Source organism: Suricata suricatta, chromosome 14 (genome assembly GCF_006229205.1).
Source record: "Suricata suricatta isolate VVHF042 chromosome 14, meerkat_22Aug2017_6uvM2_HiC, whole genome shotgun sequence".
Taxonomy (NCBI): Eukaryota; Metazoa; Chordata; class Mammalia; order Carnivora; family Herpestidae; genus Suricata; species Suricata suricatta.
In genome coordinates, this window is record NC_043713.1 from 35,161,479 (window position 1) to 35,183,467 (window position 21,989).

The window sequence follows — 21,989 nt, forward strand, 5'->3', positions numbered from 1 at the left end:
CAGTGACACTGGTCCCTAATTAGCAGTGGCTGTCTGGACAGGTGCGGTAATGGACGCACAAATGCTAGAGAGCCACACATTCTTGTGCCTAAGACACTCAACAATTTTGTCCCCATCCACGAGGGCTTCACTTCGTGGAATCAGACATTTCTTTGTGTGACTCGACCACTCGGTGGTTTCTCTTTGTCGTTACTGTTGGGGAGGTGGCCATCTCAAAAATCACCTCCTGCCGAGAAAGCAGACTCAGCATCACCAGGCCTGCCTGCAAATCTGTGGCACATGAGGTTGTCCTAATGATAAACAAATAATATTCATACACATTCAAGTCAAGCAGAACCACCAAAGATAGAGCGTGACAGTGGGAGCGCAGACACACGTAGCCGCTCCTTCCCGAAAACACTGTGTGCACTCACCAGGCAGCATGTCAGCTTGTCGCTGACATCACACACATCTTTGCTTTCAGAGGGCTCACTCCTTGGCTGGGCAAACAGCCATCAACTTGGCTCACCATGGTATGTGGCCAGGTACCCAAGGGAGGGTACTTGGTAATAAGCGACAGGGGGTTTCTGGAAGGAACAGCTGGAACCCACGGCAGAGCCCTTTTGTAGCTGCATTCATCAGACACGGGGAAGGACAAGGGCAAAAGATCCCCGAGGGCTGAGACCTCTCTCTCCTCTCACGTCCGTGAGCCCTCAGCATGCTACTGGGCCAACATCTGCTCACAGAGTCCTTGCGGACTCCCAGGAAGCACTCTGAGTTCCAGAACATTTCTGCTCCCCTTTCCATTCCCTTTCATCAAGACCTCCCTTGTCAGCACCACGCCCATCGCATATATCCCCTGTCCCTGAGTCACCGCTGTCCCAGGCCAGGCTGGCTGCCCCCTGGGAAGAGGGGGTAAAAGTATCATCTGCCCTCTCTGAGTACCCAGAAAGCAGGAGGACCTGTATCATATCAGTCTTCAGGAACAGCCCTAAAGAGAACTAAGGCATTTGGCAACGCTGAGGGGTGCAAACCGCTCACACTTCATTGCCAGTCCTTGTATTTAATGAGGCTTTCTCTGCCCCAACAATGGTGTTAGTGGTGAAAGACCCAGTGATATATGTGTGACACAAGTGACAGACCCAGTGACTGTCATCACAGGGACTAGAGAGGAGCAAGGAGACCCTACTTGCCTGGCCATGACCCCAGCATGGCAAAGGTGGGGGCAAAGTTTCCAGCAAACATGGAAACCCCAGCCGCTCGCCTCACCCAGACACGGGAAAATATCTAGTTTTGACAGTGCTCTAAAAGAGCCCTAGGCAGGGGGTTATGGCAAGAGACTTTGACAAGGCCTGGGAAGGAACATAGTCACTGTACCAAAATGACATTTAAGCAGGGTCTCCAAGAATGAAAGGAGTTAAAAGGGGGAAAAGTAGGGGTGCCTGGGTGGCTCAGTTGGTTAAGCATGCAACTTCAACTCAGGTCATGATCTCACAGCTTGTGAGTTTGAGCCCTGCCTTGGGCTCTGTGCTGACAGCTCAGAGCCTGGAGCCTGCTTCGGATTCTGTGTCTCCCTCTCTCTCTGCCCCTCCTCCACTCATGCTCTGTTTCTCTGTCTCTCAAAAATAAATAAGTATTAAAAAAATTTTAAAGAAAGGCAGGGGAAAGTGGGTAGAAGAATGTTCTGGGCAGAGGGAGGAGTATGTGCAGAGGGCACACTGGAAGGATGAGAGCTGTCTGGCCTTGGGGCTGTGGGAATGGGCCTTGCAATGGGGGTGAGGACCTGGGAGTCACTCTAAGGGCAGTGATGGCTGCTGCAGGTAGAGATAGACAAACCACACCTCCCAGTGGGACAGCTGAGGCGTGTCTGGTGCTATCAGTGAAGTTCCTTGTCAGTGTGGAGAAGACAGTCCAGGAAGCAAATGCTGACAACAGAGTGACTGAGGAGGAAGAGATGAATGCCAGACACCAAGGCTCAAGAGAAGATGATGAATAAAAATGTGGCACCAGTGGGAAGCTGTTTTCTATCCAAGAGCCACTGGGGCAGGGTGTCAGCCTCTGTGGGGAGCCCGGGGTGCTGTCTCCTCACAACCCCTCAGAAAGTGAAGCCAGGAGGGAACAGTGAAGGCTCAGGCCAGCGTGCTGGGAAGGAAGAGGCAGGGCACCCACTCCCAACCAGATGCCTTTCAGGACCCTGTGGCCCAGTCTTTGAGTCACTTCGTCAGAAGTGACTGTGATACACTCAACCTGCAAGTCAGGAGCTGCAGGGATCCCCCACTCATGCCTCACCGGCCACACCCACCCATCACCTTGGATGAAGGAGGGAGGGAAACACAGATCTGCCGCATCTCTGGAGCTGGGCCAGGAGGAGAGGCGTTTTGAGAAGCTCCTGGGCCAGTGCCAGGTCGCCCTTCTCCTGGCAGTCGGCATAAGTGTGGAAGTAGAGGGAGGCCATGGCAAGAAACTCCCGGCAACATAAAAGGCATCCCAAACTGGGACCTGTCTTCCTGGACCACATCCTAAGTGAGCAGACTGATGGGATCCTGGCATTGCCGGAAGGCACTTAGCATAGACCAGAAAAATGTATTTGGCCAGAACCTGCACTGGCCTGATTTGGAGAGCTTTAACCTAAATGTTAAGGTCAGAGCAGGGAGAGGAGAAAAAGGAGAAAAAACATCAAAATGAAATTGTATAAAGAGATATAGGAATGGATAATCTATGTGATGTGGAAGAAGCTGTTGAAAGGAAGAGGCCCCCAGTATATTCAGGAGGAAGTAATGAGGAACCCAGTTGTCACCAAGGCTATGGGAAAGAGCTGGTAACCCAAAAACACAGACACAGAAGGGAATTCTCTACCCAAAGGACACAGACATTACAGGAGAGAGAGGATGGGTGTGGAAGCAGGATTGGAACCCACCAAGGTGAGGAACACAGGGACCGAGGGAAAACTTCAGTGCTTCTGCTGAGAGAATATATGAGGTGGCCGAAGTCAGACGCTGGTACTTCCCTCACAGATTGCAAAACTGGGGGAGAGGAGGAAGAGCAGGCTCTGAGGAGCTAAGCCGGGGCAGACCTGGGCTCCTGACAACTACTTCTCTCTGCCCGTCCAAAAGCCCAGCACCAACTCCTCATCTGGTCCCCCAAATCTCACTAGACGTCAGGCCCTGTGGACTAGGTTCCGAGTACCTTCTACACACAGGTACCTCCCCAGAACCACATACACACCACCCTGTGTACTCCCCACACCAGCAGAATGATTAGTGTGTCTGTGTGACAAATAAGGACACAGGTCCAGAAAGGTTAAGCAACTTGCCCAGGGCTACAGAGTGGGCTGGAAGCTCATGGCTGCTCCTCCAGACGAATTCTCTGCTCTGCTCTGTGCCCTGGGAGGCTGGCTCCCTCTCAATTTCATAGAGGTCAGCTCCTGGGAGGTAGCAGCAGAGGAAGGAGAAAGGAGAGGCTGGACTATGCCTCTACTCTCTTCACGAGGGGCCTCCGTTTGGCAGAGGTTGTCAGGCCACTCTTTCTGTCCCATGGGCTCCTTCCCAAGGCCACGGTTCTTGCAGAGTCCCAGGCACTGGCCAAGTTCCCCCGGGCCTGGAGGTGGGAGCAGCACTGACCATCTCCCAGTGCTGCTAGTCACTGGGGGCTTCCCCACCTGACAGACCTGGGACTCTCCCTGCACTTCTGCGAACTGGCCCTACACTGGCTGCCTCCAGGCACCTTCTGAGCACGTCCACCTCCTTCCAACCTCACCGAGAAGCAGACCTGGGATTTGAACCCCGATGGGCCTTGAACCTCATTTAATCACAATGTTACACTGTAAGGTGGGTGACTTACACTGCAAGGGAGAAGTACATTATCACTCCTCAAAGGACACACATGCACGCACACACAAATACAGTGTGCACAAACATTCCAGGTCTGCTTTGACATCCCTGACAGCTGAACCCAGAATGTCCAATTGGAATCTCCTGTCATGCAATTTTTCTTTGAAGAGATAAATTGCTGGTAGAAAGATCTGAACTTAATAAGTCTTTGGGTGGCTTCAACTGATTTCAATCTGTGATGGTGTCTCAATGACTCTGCCAGGACTTGGCTTTCTGGCAGGTCTTACGAAACCAAGGGCTGGGCCAGCCAATTCTATAATAGTTGCTCCAAATCATGTACATTCCAGGGACCTCCCCAGTTCTGAGCTAATAACTAACACCATCAACTTTAAACTTGTGGTTTAATCACATAAATGTGAAAAAGGTCCCATGAGAAAAAGCTCACAACTTTGAAAATTCTTTAGACTTTGCCTTTGGTATTGGGCCAGTTCTTGCTAAGTCGTTCACTCAGATTCACTCTAGAGCAGCCTTAATACAATGGATATTTGGGGGTGGATAATTCTTGGTTGTGGGGTGTGGAGAGGCTGTCCTGTGCGCTGTAGGTGTTCAACAGCATTCCTGGCCTTTTCCTACTAGAGGCCAATAGCACCTCCTCCTCAGATGTGACAACTAAAACTACCTCCAGACACTGCCAAATGTCTCCTGGGAGCAGCAGGGGGGGGGGGGGAGGTAGCAGGGATCGTCCTGTATTGAGAATCATTACCCTAAAGAAATAGTTTCATTAGGATGGGCTCAAACTCAGCCTACTCAAACTTTACAAAGACAAAGAAAAAAAAACCCACTTTGTCATTTGCAAAGTATACTGATCTGTCAGTCTAGTGAATTTATATACCTTCAAAATTTAGTCCCATCTTGTTTTCAAAATTCAGTCTAGGCTACCTTTTATGATGAAAACCATACATGGCCCCAATTACCTTCATAAGACCTTTTGGAAGATGCCACTTTGTAGATACCACACCAACCCTCATAGTTCCAACAATCAAGGTTTTCCTTTAGCTTCAATGGGATGCCATAAAAAGTCCAGGACTCATAGTGGTGGGTCCTGTCACCACCAAATACAAACCCTTATCCTCTAAAATCACACTTGATTCAGCAAGTTGTTCATACCACAAAAGGCACATGAAAGTCAGGAATGACTCTAGCAGAACCATGGCCCTCATGTCATACTCACATGAAAACCTTCACCTGAGTTGGATGTTGGGCAGGATTATAAACGCTATTCAAATTGTAATTTTCACTACCCCCACCTTTGCCCCTCAGATTATGCTTCTGGTTAAACATGTACAAGGTATAAATTCCACTATATTATTATAAAGGACAAAAAAAGAAGCTTCTAGTTTCAGGTCAAATTATTATAATACTGGTTAACTAATAGATTCCATTTCACACTATAACCAGAAAATTAAAAAAATTAAAGGCTATTTAAGATTATTGTATCATATATCATTACTATATCTGTATTGTATCACTGCTTTATCATTATCTTAGACTCAAACCATATAACCCCAAACATCAACCCCCTGGATACAAAGACTTTCTTTGAGCTTAAATTCTTCCAAAATCAGATCGATCTTGTCTGGGTTCAACCAGTGTCAAAGAGGATCAACCCCAATACCCATTTATCTTTCCATGCCCAGTAGGGCTGGTGAAGTTCCTGGGTTAACTACATGCTCACTTTCTTATAAGAGCATACAGGAAGACAAGTCTTTCCTCAAGGATGAAGGATTCCAAACTGACAATGCATTTTAAGAGCACCTTGAGTGCTTGTCAAGTTCCAGACAAGAATATAAATGACATCAAAACAAAATGGTGATTTGGGAAGGTGTACACTAGCATTAAAACGGATAGTCCCAAGTAAGAACAGCTAGCAATAAGTGGAGTGAACTTGAGTTTTTGTTATTCACTTTTTCAGGCCTAGCAGGATGTAGTCACTTTTAATTATATGTTAATGAGATTGTCCTAATGTAATTAGATGTTCTAATGTAATTAGTAGCAACATCCATTCCAGCAATATTTGTTGATGTGCCAGGCACTGTGCTAGGCAAAAGGCAGTCAGATGTGAAAAATATCTTCCCTCAAGATTTTTCAAGATAAAGCGGTCTAGCCAAGAGACATTAGGAGAGCAAAATAATTAATATCTAAAGAAAATATCAGTAGAGTCTGACCAAGTCTAAGCAGAACCAGGTGGCCTACAACTCGCATACACTAGAAAGCTCACTTGTATATTCTCACACCAAACAGTTGACTCTTCACTTCTGCCTAGTCACTAATCCATTTAGTCAATACCTCAGTTGATCTGAACTTGTTAGCAAATTAGTTCACAAAAAAATGGAGAGAGATCCACTTAAATTCAGGGGTATTTTAATAGGTGGTTGAATAAATATCTTAACTATCAATTTATCAAGAATCATCCTCTGAATTTTATTCCCCTTTAAGATTCTCAGAAGGAAATGGCCTATGTAATGTCAACTCTCTGTGAAAGTTCCCTTTCTACATTAAATCGCCATCTATTCTTTGGTCTTTATGGAGTGGCCTATGTTGTCAAATATGTGTTCTCCATCATGACCCATGTAATAAATTTCTGGGTATCGGGGAAACAGCTGTTACTATAGAGTAATGTGTCCACCTTATTGTTTCATGTTGTATTTTTCATTCATTAGTTCATAAAACATTTACTGAATGTCTATTCTGCTCCAAGCATTGGGAGAAAACAAAGATGAGTGTAGGCATGGGCTCTCCTCTGAGGAACACAGAGAGGAGGGGGGGGGCATTTATTTCATATACAGGGAGATAAGCCCTGTATTCCTGGTATGTACAGATGTAAGGGAAATACAAAAGAGGAATCAAAGGAGGCTTTAGAGAAGATACTTCAACTATGGATAAAATGGATAAGAGTCCAGTGGGCACCCAGTAGAAAAGGGCTCCCAAGCACTGAAGTACATGTGGAAAGCACCTTTTAGGTACTGACAGAGGTTTGGTGCCAATGGAACATAACATGTGGAGGTGAATGACTGGGAGTAGGAACAGGATAACCTAAGCCTTGAGTGCTATATAAGGTCTTAACTTTATGCTACTGATACTGGAAAAGCACTAAGAGCTGTTTGAAAACAAGATATAGATATGATTGGGGAAGGGGGTTGCTAGGAATAACTCGGAAGATGTGAGATCTATTAGAAGTTATTGAAATGGTCCAGATGAGAGATGGGTCAGACGTGGACTAAGGCACTGGCAATGAGGGCTGAGTTGAGAGATAGGAAGACATAAACACTAGGTGACTGGCTGCATATACGCGTTAGCATTGAGGGAGAAGTAAAAAACTGTATGTATGCTTCCAGCTTAAATGACTAGGCCAAGAGAGATGATCTAAAATAAATAAGGACCAGAAGGTATGAGCAGGCTTGGGGGTAGGAATTTTACAGGTGAGTGATGGGTGACTCTCCCACCTGTATGCCCCAGACTTGCACCTATAAGTATGATATGTCTGAGGAGTATTAAAATACTGATGGCTAAGGGGAGGTTGGATATATGTATGCTGAGCTCAAGAAGGCCAACGCTGGAGATGCATATCTGGCCATTTTTATCACCTGGAAGGTAGGTGAGGATGTGAGAAAACAGCCATAAATTAGGCATAAAAGCAGAGGGTTTCTGGGAGAGGACCCTTGGAAAACCCCAATACTTAGGGGACAGGCAGAAAAAGAGGGAGAAGATGGAAACAAAATGATGAGAAAGACTGGGATAAAAAGATGAGGAAATAGTGGTGAGAAATGCAGAAAATATGAAAGCCAAATAACACATCAAGTCTGGAGATTATCTAGAGGATACATAAGAACCAAGAGCTGCTCAACCTGGAAAGTCAACAAAAACCCACTGGAACTTCCAAACGTATCTGGTGGAGGCAGCTCTCTAAATGTTCATGTGCTCTTCAGTGGCAGATCAGATGTATTACAGGATCACTGACCCCAGGAGATCTCTTGAAAAGGCATACTTTTAGGGACTGAAAAGCTAATTGGTGATTATCCTGCCACACTGCAAGCAGGGTATCTTTTTGCACAAATGCCTTTTGAGGCAGGGGTAGTAGAGTTGGGGGCAGGGGTGCTGGAGGGGAAAGTGGAGATGGCAGAGTGGTGATCAAGGTTTTGACCACAAGTAAGAACGCTAGAAGGAACCAGGTAGTATTCTTCTTTGTTATTTCCCAGTTTGTAGTCAATGACTCTGGAAATTCAAAGTATCACATTGTCTTAAGGATGCTCAATGTCCCTACCTGTGGAAGTCTCCTGAACATCCCTGAAGGCATTTACCCAAGGCTCCCACCTTGGATGAAAGGCACTGATGTCTTCCCAGATTCTCTGTTAGGCCCTCCAGATGCAGACAAGCTCACTGAACCCCCAGTGCCTGCTCCAGGCTGTCTCACAACACCTGATGCTCTTTTTCCAAGTAAGAACAAGCTAATTCCTGTTCTACAGTTGAATATTTTGTTTCCATTAAACAGATTTTAAGATGAAAATTCGTAAATGTTGGTTACAAACCATAATAATCCAATGCTTGGAAACAATTCTCCAGGGGTCTCTGTGTGTCTGTGGTATTATCAGCACAGGCAGTGAGCCTTTATTCTGGGATATCTACGGATGTGTGCATAGCAAATATCCATCGAAGACAGAGATGGTCTGTAGCTCACTGTGATAAAGATAATGTCTCCCTCTGGGACAAAGGGAAGACAGATTTCCTGCCCACTGTAAAAGATTTGGGCTCCCTAAGCTCAAGGTTCCTCTCTGTGAATGCAGCTATCACTCGGGCGTACTCACTTCACCTTGCAGGAACTGGGGCTTGGAGAAACAGCACAAATGCTGATATTCTGGCTACTACTATTGCTCAGAGTAATAAAGTCTGTTGTCTCTGACCCTGGAACTTCATGTCTTGAGCCCATATCCACGAAATTGTGGTAGCCTTACTGACTTAAAAGTCAACTAAATTCTTAGACCCTTTAGAGTGTTTGATACCTAAATGCCACCCATGAAATCATCATGTTGATCACCTAATGCTGCTCTTTAGCAACTATTCCAATGCCAGTGCGTGCCTTGTCTTTACTTAAGTACACTTAAGACTCATACTTGGTCTACTTCAAAAGGATTCAAGACTGCTTTAAAATATGGTGCCTGGGTGACTCCATCGGTTAAGCATCTGACTCTTGGTTTCAGCCCAGGTCATGATCTCATAGTTTTTGAGTTCAAGCTCTGGGTCAGGTTCTGCGCTGACAGTGCAGAGCCTGCTTGGGATGGTCTCTGTCTCTCCCTTTCTCTCTACACCTCCCCCACTCCCTCGTGTGTGCTTTCTCTCAAAAATAAATAAACTAAAAAAATTTTTAAAATAGAATATGGTGCATGGAAACATGCTGCTGGCAACTTATTTTCTATAGGAGGAAAAAAGGGAAAGTTTTTCCCTCTTCCATTTTTAGAGACCGAGAAAGGCAGGAAAATCCAATGATTTGCAGAGGCTCTTAAAGAAGTTCCACAGTGGGTATAGCAGGCGGTCACTTGACATTGGGTAGAGTTCCTGAGAGATTTTGTCGAACTGACCAAATGGCATCAAGTAGCAGCAGTCAGGTGAGGTGTGGGGAGGTGGGGCCGTCCTGAGTCACAGAAGCACAGGAATCTCGTTTCCTGCCAATTTGTGAAATACTGGACCGGAGGTGTCCAAAAGCTTCATGCAAGGGAACCAGCACGCATAAGGCTGATGACTGGTGATATTCCATTGCTACTGTGCCAACTGGAAACAGGATACCAGATGTTTCTGATTTCTGCCCTGTGGGTTGGGTAACTTAGAAAAGCGCCTGCACCTGAGGGAGACTCAAAACATGTCACACCAGGAAGATGACAAAGGTGCTCAGTCAATGGCTGGAAACAATGACAACAGGTGTGATGATGAATGAGGCCCACATGAAAAAATGATTATTCATTTAAACTAAGAGAATAATTCATGATATTCCTATACATCTACATTTTATTTCTAGGTGAGAGGGTAAGGAGGCTAGAGGGAGAGTCCTATTCGCCAGCGTTTTACACGCTTGGATCTGTGAGAGAAAATCAGTTCAGCATGTCAGTAATTTCTGTAATGCCTCCAGGTGCATGCTGGTGAGTAGGCCACGGCCACACCGGTCATATTTTGTATCTCCAAGGCCCGAGAGTAAGACATTTAGACATGATCTAGGAATCCAGGGACAGGTAGAAACAAAAATCACCAATGAACTTATTTTTCTCCTGACATAAAGTGAATATAGCATGGTAAAAATTTTAAATGCATCTCTAAAGTATTATTTCTCTGCACAATATAGAGAGAACTGAGCTAAAAGTAAGAAAAACTAATCCAGTCATTATGTGACCTTCCTGGCTGCATTAGTGGGGAAAAGCCCCTGGTGGACGCAGAACAGCAGCTGCTTTCTAATGGGAAAGGTACTTTCTCTCCACTTGGCCTTAGGGTGGACCCAGGTGTGCCAGCCAGGGGGCAGGAGAGCCACACAGTTCTAGCCTCCAAGGAAGGCAGTTCCAAACAGGGGCGCCCTGCAGGGACCTTCATTGACACCTGGTTTGGGGATTAACGGTTTCTCCATTCTTGTGTCCAGGAAGTAGGCTCCCTGCCTCTGACACCCACTGGGATCACTTTGCTAAAATTACTTCACTTGTAGGTACATACAGATTATTATTTTTACTCCTCAGAGTAACTTCCTCAAGAGTCAAATCAAAGAATTCAATCCCAGTAAGAATACCGCACCCTTTTCTCTCATTAGTGAGAATAACTTATTTCCTGAGACATCTGTGTGAGTTCCTTGAAATAATAGGAAATAAACTTGTGAGATATTCTGATGTATACCACCAGCGCTCAGTGAAAAGAAGGAGAGGCTAATAAATTAAAGCAATGAATGAAGAGAGAGGCCCTTCATGTTTACCTAAACGGGGGCTGTCTCCATCAATTACAGCACGGTGCAAATGAGAACACATGTATGTGTTTGTTCCTCACGTGGGCCTGGTAGTTTCACACAGAGGAAAAATATTCTGACCAACACCAGTAAGTCTAGGCAGTATTGGGACAAACATCTGCTATGAGCCACAAGAGGGCCAGATGGAAAAATAATTCAAGCACACAGTGACTTGATGGTGGGGGTAGTGGCATAATTTATACAAGAGTTACAGCAGAGTTAGCTGGGAAGGTTTTTGGCTGACAAATCTCCCTAGATGGCACATAATGCTATTGGTATTTTAACATTTGCCCTTCTTTTTAAATAGATTTTGTAAGGGCAAAGGTAAAGAAGTTTTTAACATTTTCATATCTTCTGCTATTAATAATTCTCTAGAATCCAAGTTAAGGAGTTTCTTTTCTTTTCTTTTCGTTTTTTTTTTACATTTATTTATTTTTGAAAGAGAGAGCAAAAGTGGGGGAGGGGCAGAGAGAGAATGAGACAGAGAATCTGAAGCAGGGTCCACGCTCTGTGCTGTCAGGCCTGATGCAGGGCTCGAACCCACAATCCATGAGATCATGCCCTTAGCCGAAGTCAGATGCTCAACCGACTGAGCCACCCAGGCGCCCCTTCCAAGTAAGGAGTTTCAATGAAAGAACTTATAAAGTGACCTTTAATCCTGAGATATATATAATTCAGTAACAAATACCTGTTTTTCCTTTTCTTTGAAAATACAACTCTGAAATGTAGGCTGCAATTTATGCAGATACTGGGGAAAGGGTAGAAGCAAAGGGTTAATGTGGCGTTAATGTGAACACCACCACAAACGCTGGGGTACCATGATGCCCTGATAAATGGCTAGGCTGAGCATTGAAAGACGGGCTCTGCTCCCATTATGGTGCCCTTTCCCACCTATTCAAGTTTCAGTAAAATATGGATAATAGCATCTCCCCTACTTACTCAGTTGCTCAAGTAGGTGTTAAATAGTAGCATTTTAGAGGAAGGGACAGAGCATTACAGAAAAGTGAAGATCATCATAGTATGATTCCATAAGCAGAGAGAATGAAAAAGCAAGTCAACCCTCAGCACATTTGCCAGGTGTTTGGAGCAGGACAAACCACTGGATGTGTAATTATATTTTTTTATTCTTCCCCCAGATGTTGGGATACTGTAAATGTTAGGGATAAGCAAAAAATGACTTGGAGCATTTAAAAATGGGACCTGGTGGGATACCCTGGGTGGCTCAGTTGGTTAAGCATCCAGCTTCAGCTCAGGTCATGATCTTAGGGTTCGTGGGTTCGAGCCCCGTGTTGGGCTCTGTCCTGACAGCTAGCTCAGAGCCTGGAGCCTGCTTCAGATTCTGTGTCTCCCTCTCTCTCTGACCCTCCCCTGCTTGTGCTGTCTCTGTCTCTCAAAAATAAATAAAAAACATTAAAAAAATTTAAAAAATGGGACCTGGTTAAAAAAAAAAAGATTAATTGAATGCTGGCAGAATGTTTCAAAGAAGAAGAACAAGCTAGGCTGGGAAGAAACTGTCATTCCACCATTGTGCTTCTGTCAAAGGGCAAAGGTCTCCATGTCAAAAGGGAGTCTCGACACCTTTCTGAGATAATCCTCTTACAGCACTTCTTCTTACACACTTAAAATTTCTAGTTGTATAATTCAGTTATGTATTAGGACACAGACCTTAGATTACTTTGCTGATTCCAACTGATGTGGAAAATTACTTAACCTATGATGGACCGCTCTTCTGGATTCCACAAGAACCCCTGCTTTTTTTTTTTTTTTTTTAACAAAGCAAACATCACACAGTGCTATTGCATTAATTTGTAATCATGTCTCAGTTCAAGCCCAGTATTCTTATTTCAGATGCTTGTGTGATGATTCCAGCCAAACATGCTCTCAGTCTTCACTAATCCATTCTCCACAGAGGAAAATGACATTCACTGTTTTATCTTTCTGAAAGCGTACTGAATTAACTTTATTTTTCCCCCAGTGCATATTGCATATACCCCAAATAAGTATTTTCTGTGGTCTTACTGGAGTTTTAAATATTCTGCCCATTTAATTGGATAGAACGGCCTCAGGTTTGGCCGTAGCTGGACAAAATATTTGAAGAACTGTCTTTTTGTCACAAACAACAAGAAGACTAAAAGTTTTGAGGACAGATGCTATTCATAGATACTGACAATTCTCTCTCAGCTTGGGGGCCTTCTGAAGGTCACAGTGTAGATGACCAGCCCGTAAACCAGAGTGGGTCCGACTCTTAGAGTTAAAAGTCCCAAGATTAAGGGCTGAACCACAGCTTTGCAGGGGAATGTTTTTCATATCGCCTCTGTAAATACCACGATTTAGATAGAGCAGGGACACCAGGCAGGATCTGGAAAGCACAGAGCTGTCAAAGCACAGTCTGGTTTCCTGATTCTCAGAGTCTCAGTGTTTTAAGACCCACATTACTCATCTGTGACCGAGCCATCTGCCTGGGACAGTCTTCCGTGGCTCCGGTACCAGCAGGAGCTGGACATGATGGAAAGCTGGGGTGAAGCCAGCCTGCTCCTGCAGAATGAGCCCTGAGGCTCGGAGAGCCAGCGAAGAATTGGAGAGACAAGATTGTTCCATTACATCCAGTTCTGCTGAGGTCATGCAGTCCTGCCTCGCTGAAATTAAACTTTACGCCATATTTAGTCAGCCCTCTGAGAGTTAAAAGTTTAGCGTCTCTGTTGTCTTCAGCTGGCTAAGTCTTGGTCAGGCTGCAAGCCGTAACATTCGGTTACACTGAACAGTGCTGGCTAGGGGCTCATCAACACACACCGTAGACGCCAGTGCCCGAGACCCATCGTCTCTGCTAATGTGAAAGGAAACGGACCCACCGTTCTCCGGGCAATCAGGGAAACAGCTGATGCTCCCGGCTGCAATGTGCAATATTGTTTCTCTCCAAATAAAATTAAGATGACAGACAATTTCCCCAGTGAGAGCCTGTCTGTCTGCACACAAGCATCTATGCCCATACCATGTGCCAGTAATCATTACTATGTTCCTTTTTTCCTTCTTCAACTTTTCTATTTCCACTAGATCCACACTTTTTTTTTTTGCTTGCTTTAATTTTATTCTCCATCAGTTTAATTTAAACAGACTGACAATTCCTGGGGTAAGAACATTTTAAAGTGGTCACTTTATTGGGCAGATCCAATAAATAAATAATGCCCAAATTACAGGGTAGTAAGTTAATACCCTGTGATTTAGAAAGAAATGGTGAAGCGTGCCTTAGTTTCAATATTCTCCCTTCTCAATGACCATGCATTGACAATCATTATACATAATTTGGCTTTAACAGAAGCGCCTCTCAAGGCAGCTGGCTTATCAGTGCATTGAAGTCGCCTGGAGTTTACCCTTAGTTGCCTCTGGTACTAGTTTGTTCGTAGCCATGGTTCCTACCACCCAGAAGCCTAACGTTAATTACCCTCTCAGTGTTCCCTCTGCTCTCCCAGCACTCACCTTGGGGGTGCTGAGGTGTTCCCGGAGCGGAGGATGATCCCGCAAGAGCCCCCTCTGAGTCTAGAGAAGGAGGGCTATGGCTCAGAGGGGTGGGGGAGGCAGGGGCCGCCGGGGAGGTCAGGTCCAAGGAGAGGTCACCTCTGCCCCGGCTCGCGCTCCGGCTTCTCGCTTCTTTCTCGCGCGCCTCAGCTGCCAACTGCTCCAAGTATTTGTATCTGAAAGTTAAATTCCAAAGGGTTTCCGTAAAAAGAAAGAGGAGCCCGTGGCTGATGCTTGTTTACGGCTGAAACACCTGCAGAGTGAGCTCGTTTCCTGATGCACAGAGCACAGCACAGGGCTGGCTGGAGGGCCGGTCTGCCAAAAGCAGCCAGCGAAGCCAAGATGCTAATGATTAAAATCCCCGCATCATTCATAACCAAACAAATTGGGAGAAATGGCAACATCACACAGTCTCCAGATACTGGATCACTGCTGCAGAATCCTATGTTGCTCTTTCAGGAAACATGTGTACAAATAAGCAAAACAGCAATAATGCCCATTACAAAGCCCCAACAGTGACAGCTGGAAACCACACGCACTGGGAGCTTGCAGCTGTGAAATGGGAGGGTGCCTTGGTGCGGCGGAGGGAGACAGTGCCCCCAAAATACTGAAAGGGGTTGTTGGATGCAGGCCTCCCTGAATTTCTGAACCTGCTTCAATGCTAACAGCAATGCGACTGGAATTCACTTTGTTCTCCCAGTGTCGACCATGGAAACTTTTTTATATTCTAAAATATTTCTAAGTAGGACTCAGACATCCAATAGCTTGGACCTGACGTCACATATAGTTTATTCATCAAAGTCAGTTTAAAAGAACAAAGATACATCTGTTTTGCATTTCAGGCAGGCAGAACCCACTGTTTATTAAGACCAGCTACCAATCATATTCCTCATAGTGTGCTTTATAGATCAGACCAAAATAACTTTGAAATATGTGCCTCTTCCAGATGTCTGCTAATTTTACCCACCATTATTTGTCCAGAAGTAAATTTATGAATTCAGCTGTAGCAGGTTTCTATCTCACCAGCCACTAAACTTTGAGATAGGTTATTCACGACCCTCACTCGGATCCACTGGGATTCACTGCTTCAGTCCCTCCCGAGGGACAGGGACCCCCAACCCTAGCCCACCAAAGCCCCCACCATGCGGCGCACACGGCATTCCTAATCACCCACGTAAGAAAGGCAGAGCACATATATAAAACCTTTAAGAAGGATGCATTTAAAAAGCACGCATTTCTTCATGCATCCTTACTGTGGGCGTGGCTCCCCCAGTCTGCCACTGTGACCCCTTCTCCCTGCCAGTCCCGAGGCAATCTGCTCTGCAGGCCGGGCTCGCACGCGGGTCTCCCTCGGCGAAGCCTGCCTTGACCGCCACAGCTGGGAACAATCTAAGCCTTGCCTCTGAACTCATGTCGGATATGTAGTCCATTCAACTCAGATGGCATTTTACATTTACTGCCTGGCATATTTAGTCATCTTTTCACATGTGTGTGTCTGTTCTCAACAAGCAGATAATAGGATTTCTGAGAACAGAAGATTACTATCCTTTGTCCTTTCTCCTTGGTGCCTTGCATTTGCTGGGTCCAGGGGCAGCAGGCAAGGCACGTGGTGAAGACCCTGCAAGGCGGCACCTTGCTGCAGAGGTCTACCCCAGCACCCGGGACCGAGGGTGGCCGACGCACCTACTGCACTTTCTTGGAGAGGGAGCTTACTTTCATGGTGAATCTGAGAAAAGACGTGTGAGGGGTCTGCATACACACACATCTGGGGGAGGTTTGGAGGGCCTCACGGTTATGAGGCGAAGGAACACTGGACTTCCCTTGCCAGCAATGTCATCTCTCAAAAGGAGGTGACAAAAGGTATTTCTCAACTTAAGCTGGACCAGCAAGGAAAACCACCCGGCTATGGAATCTTGAACGAGAGTGACCTTGACGGCAAGAGTCAGAACCCCAACAGGAGGCATGTTCTCAAGGCCAGGAATACTGTAAGCCCAGGAGGGGTTTGTGAGGTATATCCCCATGCTGAGTCCGGGCCTTCTGTGGCAGGAGAAAGGGGCAGGCAAGGAATGGGGTACAATCAGGGGACCTGCATAGGTCCAAGGCTTCGGGCCAAGAGGACAACCTATTTATGACCTTTAGCCCTGGCCCTGGCCTCTCCAGGGCCCTACCTGTGGGCAGCCAGAGGGGTCACCCCACTTTCTGGGGGACTTCTGGGGTTACTCCTCCAGAGTCTGGATATGACTCAAAGGCTTCCTCTGTACCCTCCATCTCCTAGATGTCATTCTCGAGGATCCGGGGGACATGGGAAGAGTCAAGGATTTCATATGAATTCTCCTGAGGGGGGAGGAGGGGGCCTGAGGACCTGTTTGATGCTGTAAAGTTCCTTTTACAAGATGAAGTGAATTCTAGGGATGGACCACACAACAGTGTGAACATACCTAACACTACTGAATGGCACGCCTAAAGACAGAAAATACATCTTCTGTGTATTTTATCACAGTTATAAAGACTTAAATATGGCAGGGGTGGGGCAGGGCACCAATGTCAAAAGTCACTAAATCTCTGAAAAAGCAGTGCCTGCAATGGGCAGGAGTGGTGAGCGGAGGCTGACATGCCTGGAAGAGCCAGGCCACCTGGCACTGAGAGCTTCCAGCTTAGCCACCTCTCCTGACCCATGGCAACTGCAGTTCCTGGGGAGGGAGCTTGCCCTACATCACAACCTCCCCTTACGGACAGACTCTGAGTGCGCTGAGGGGCCCAGCAGCCCATGAAATAAGGGTCCTGTGTCCCCGTGGCTTTGGGACACCACCCCCCACCAAGAGACTCTCCTGAAGCTTCCTGTGTGCAAAGCACTGGGTTTTCTATCCACAGACCACAGCCTTAAGAAAAGATTTTTCACCTTTCCTACTTTCATCAAAACACTCCCATTTATCTGACCGCTGCTCATATCTTTTGGTTATTCATTCATCTTTTTATTATTTATTGAACATTTGTTGAGTGCCTGTCATGTGCTAAGTGCTATAGTAGGTACTAGAGATTTAATAATAAACAAGAACGCCCCCCCAGCACCCCCCAGTGGAGCTCACAGTTCAGTGGGAGAGACAGGCAAACAAACCTTTGGAATGAACTCACACACCCACCAAGGCGGTGGGCTGTGGGCTGACATTACAGCCCAGGGAACGGGCTTGGATCTTGTTCCACAGGGCCCTATAGAAACCCTACTTGACTTTAGGTTAACGTAAACCTACTTACTGAGAACTTTTCCTGCCACTTTTCTACTTGGGAACTCTCCCTTACATTAAACCGAAATCTGACTCCTTCAAAGTTCTATTCTGTCCTCAGACCGGTGAAGCCATGCTCAGAATCCTCTCTTACTGCTTCATTGGTCACTTTCATGCATAATTTCCCAAATCCTAGCCCAGTCCTGACCTTTCCTTTGCACTCTTTCCCATAACCTCTGCCTGCCACAGGCATTTCCTATGCCATCCCCCTCAGACTAATCCCTGCCCTGCCCCCACCCCAACATACCCTCAGCCCGAATCTCATTCCTTATTATTCCCTTAAAAACGTATTTGTGAAGGTCACTAATCATGATCAGATAAAGCCTTCTAAGGTCAAAAAAAAAAAAAAAAAGTAGCACCTCAACAGAATCTTACTCCAGGTCTGCACTATTGTCAATAGTTTACCTCAAATGGTGGAATGAGATAATAGGAGATAAATCAAAATACAATTAAGTGTGTCTGGATAGCCATTACACTTCAGGGTAGTAAAACCACACTCATCTTGTTACACGGACGATACAAAACCCATTTTTAGCTGAGTCTTTGCCCTTAAAGTAAGAGACATGAGACCCAAGAAACACACCTGGGTCGACCTTGAAGAGTTCCTAGATGGAGTCTTCTTCCTATTTCTGAACCTCTTTCCACCTCTGATCTCCAGTTTCCCCATCCATTTCTGAATCTATTATACTTGGAAATTGTCTTTTCCTGGTCTCCCAGGAACCCAACAGCTTTCCAAACAGGGATAAAAGCTTATACCCCTCTCTTCCATCTTCGCCAGGTAATTCACAGGCAAACTAACCAGGAAAAGTAGCTGGTCCAAACGAAAGGGCAATTCTTGGTTGCTTCCATAATCCTCCATGTGAACAGAGATGGGGCCCACAGAGGCCATGGGGAGCCCACTTCTGCACCAGTGAAGAAGGCCGGGCAGACAGGTGACATGGGGCAAGGACTGAGGGCAGGACAAGAGGCAACAGAAGAGGAGTGGCAAACACCTTGCTCTCTGCACAGGTTTTCCAGGCCCAACTGGTGTGCTTTGGTAAAAAGAGCAGTGATTGCTATCCAGAAAGAGATAGACTTTAGGGGGTTGGGAAACTTTTGACGTCAGTCTGGACTTCGTTATTTTCTCAGAAGCTTTAGAGCCTTGCTTGTGGAGACAGAACATGACAAAGTGTCAAAAGTTCCAAAAAAATGCAGAATCTTGGGGGAAAGCTAAAAACTAAAATAAAATTTGATTTTTTAAGCCTGGGGCATGAAGTCGACAGCATTTTCAGTCAAAGTCTATGCTACCCAATGTCAAAAAAGGGAGTAATTAGATAAATAGAAATTTCTTGTTTCTTTCACTCTAAACTTGCTGGCCACAACTGGCAATTATAATGGCAATAATCTAATAAAACAGTGAAATTAAAGCAATGCCATAGTTTTGTTTATAAGGCTGACCTAAGCATCTAATTGTTTAATTGAACACAGGCAGACTGCACTTTTCCCTGTCCTCAGACTGCCTTGAACTATTTAGCTGAAGGTGTCTAAGAAAATTCAGCAAAGTTCCACTCGGCATAGTTCAGATTGTGAGGTTCCCAACCGGCTCTAGTAGGAAATCAGCCTTTTCATTGCTCCGTGTAGTATCGCCATCTGGTGGTAAATGGAAAAACTGCAGGCTGCCGTGCTGCAGGGTAAAAACTTGCGTTTTGCTGGTTTATTTCCAAAACCAGTTTCTTTTGCTGATCTAAGCTTATCAGACACCGACTACATTCACTTTGTATATTTCAGTGGGATTCAAATCATGCTGCCATGATTTGAAAAAAAAAAACAAAATAGTTTACAGCTTAAGTATTTTAAATAAAGCTGTTGGTTCATTTGCTCATTTATTACATACATCTTTCCTAAGTGCCTTCTATGTGCCAAGCACTGAAGAGGGCAATAGGACAAGGAAAAAGATACATGGTTCCTGCCATCCAGGAACTGAGAATAGTTCAGAAGGGAGACAAAATAAATGATCAGTCATCGCCTGTAAGAGTCTCAGGAATGTTTGACACCTCAGCCAACACCTGGCACAGTTTGTGTGTTTAAATATTTGTTAAAGGAATGCGTAACCTGGAAGCACACAGTAGGGAAACATAACCTAGACCCAGTAGTGGCCATGCAGGGTATTTAAAATATATACCATGTGTTAGTATGCTAAACTAATGTCCTCATTTGGTGAAGAGTGCGGAGGAACAGACATCCATTTCGCACCACGATGGCACTAATTAATAAATCTGTACTTCCATGGAAAATTTGGATAACGAGGGCACTCTATTCCACAAAATACCAGTTGCCCAAAGTCTTAGGGGACTTAAGTGAAGCTATTTATTTTAATTAAGTTTCCTTAGCATGCTTGGTTAAGAGTGCAAAGTCAAGTGCCATTTGGTTACAGTGGGGAAGAAAAAATATACAAACCTTTCTTCTCTTGCTTGTCTCTGCTCCTCTCTTTTGTCTAAATACCCTCGGCTAATAGAAATATGCAGAAGAAACAAAATAGAGAAGGAAAAGAACAGAATTAGATGCTCATGACATTGCCAAGAAATAAATTATTAGTAGTGTTTCATGAAAGACTATTGCCTCAGAAATGGAAAGTGGTTGTGCTGGATTAAAATATTATATACATATTATGCATATATATATAATTTATATATATTAAATATAAATATAGGCTTCCCTTTCAAAGAACTAAATACAGTGGATTTCTTATAGAATCACAGGAATGAAAACATGGAAAATCTGCAAGTTAAAGAAAGAAGAATTCAGGTATATAAGTGAGAGAGGAGAAGAAAAAGTTTTTTTAAAAGGTGAAACAATACATAAATAAAGCATGGCAATTACAAGCAAGCAATAGCTTTCAGAGATGATCAATGTCCAATCAAGTTCTGGTAGCTCCACAACTGTCATCTCAAGAATTAACCCTAGGTGGGTCCAGGTGTCTTGGACATTTTGTGTTGCACTCAGCAGTTGGGACATTCACGCCACAGCGCAGGATTCTTCCGCTCCATCCTATGCAGGGATCATGGGAAGCTCTTGCTTGTACATTCTCTTGTCTGCACTCATGAGATGCCCAACTCTGTCCACTTTCCATGTTTGTTGTTCTGCTCCTACTGATGAGATTCCAGCTTGAATCTAGGTTTAAGACTTAAGATCAGCCACTTTTCAGTGGGCCAGTTATTTTCCTGAAAAATTATGACTTCATGGTTGTCGAAACTGGACCTCACAATGTAGCTTAAGTATTCTACCCCTCCATGCACTGGTAACCGGATATGAAGGGACAGTTGGTCAGAGCAACTAAAGCAGATTAGGACAGGGAGAAAACAAAAGAAAGACCCAATTTTTTTTTTTAAATCATTTATAAGCACCCATCCCATCACCTTCCACATTAGAAATAATATGTCCCATAACCCCGGAATCTTAAGATCGTATTCAACAAAAACAAGAACAGATAAAGAAGCTCTGTAAGGGTAAAAAAACCAAAGTACAAATAACTTAAATCAATAAATGGCTGAAGAAGGGTCAGCCATTTGAGCAATCTCAGGGACTATTTTGTAAAGCTTTAGTTCCTTTTTTGAATTTTGTCTCATTCACATCCTCAGACTTTGAGGACAGAACTACAGTCATCATCATTAATAGTTGTATGTGGTCTGTCCTGAGGATCAGCACTCCTTCTTGGACACGGTTATTTGTGCCAGGATCTCTGTGTCTTACATGGTAAGTGAGGCCCACTTGGGACAAAAAGCTAATAGTTGATAGTTACAGGCATGGTCTGTTGTCCAGACACACACGTATATGTATATACAGCTTAAAATATGTTACAATGCACTCTTGTCCTATTTTTCTGGGACTTCAATGATATGAATGCAAGGCATTTTGTTACTGCTTTATAGGTCCCTGATACACTACACTTTTTCCACTGTTTTTGTTTCATTTTTTATACTGGATAATTTCTATTGTTCTATCTTCAAGTTTATGGACTCCTCACTTATCTCCATTCTGCCATTGATTCCATCCAATGAATTATTTTTATCTTAATTACTGTATTTTTCAGTTCTAGATGTATTTCCACTTGGTTCCTCTTTATAGCTTCTATTTCTTTACAGAGACTTATTTTTTCATTTGTTTCAAAAGTATTTGCCCTTACTTCTTAGCACCTGTTGATATCAGCTCTTTTACAGTCTCTGCCTGATAACATCTATGTCCTTTTGCAGTTAGCATATTCTTTTCTTTTCCTTTTAAGATCTTGTGGGTTTTTGTGTGACATGTTACATTGGATTGCATGCAGAACATTTTAAATATTTTGAAATGAGACTCTGGGTTTTACTTGAATTCTATGAA

The 21,989-nt window shown here is 44.6% G+C and overlaps 1 protein-coding gene across 1 annotated transcript in view; it reads right to left on the reverse strand.

Annotated features, from left to right (window-relative positions):
- The window catches only part of FHOD3 (formin homology 2 domain containing 3), a 396,352-nt gene that overhangs the window by 71,547 nt on the left and 302,816 nt on the right, over positions 1-21,989 (reverse strand). The window contains exons 16-17 of the mRNA XM_029921560.1: positions 20,070-20,120; positions 14,314-14,528 (exon numbers count right to left, since the gene is read on the reverse strand). Coding sequence (XP_029777420.1) covers positions 14,314-14,528; positions 20,070-20,120 — 266 coding nt within the window. The remainder of the gene's footprint in view (positions 1-14,313; positions 14,529-20,069; positions 20,121-21,989) is intronic.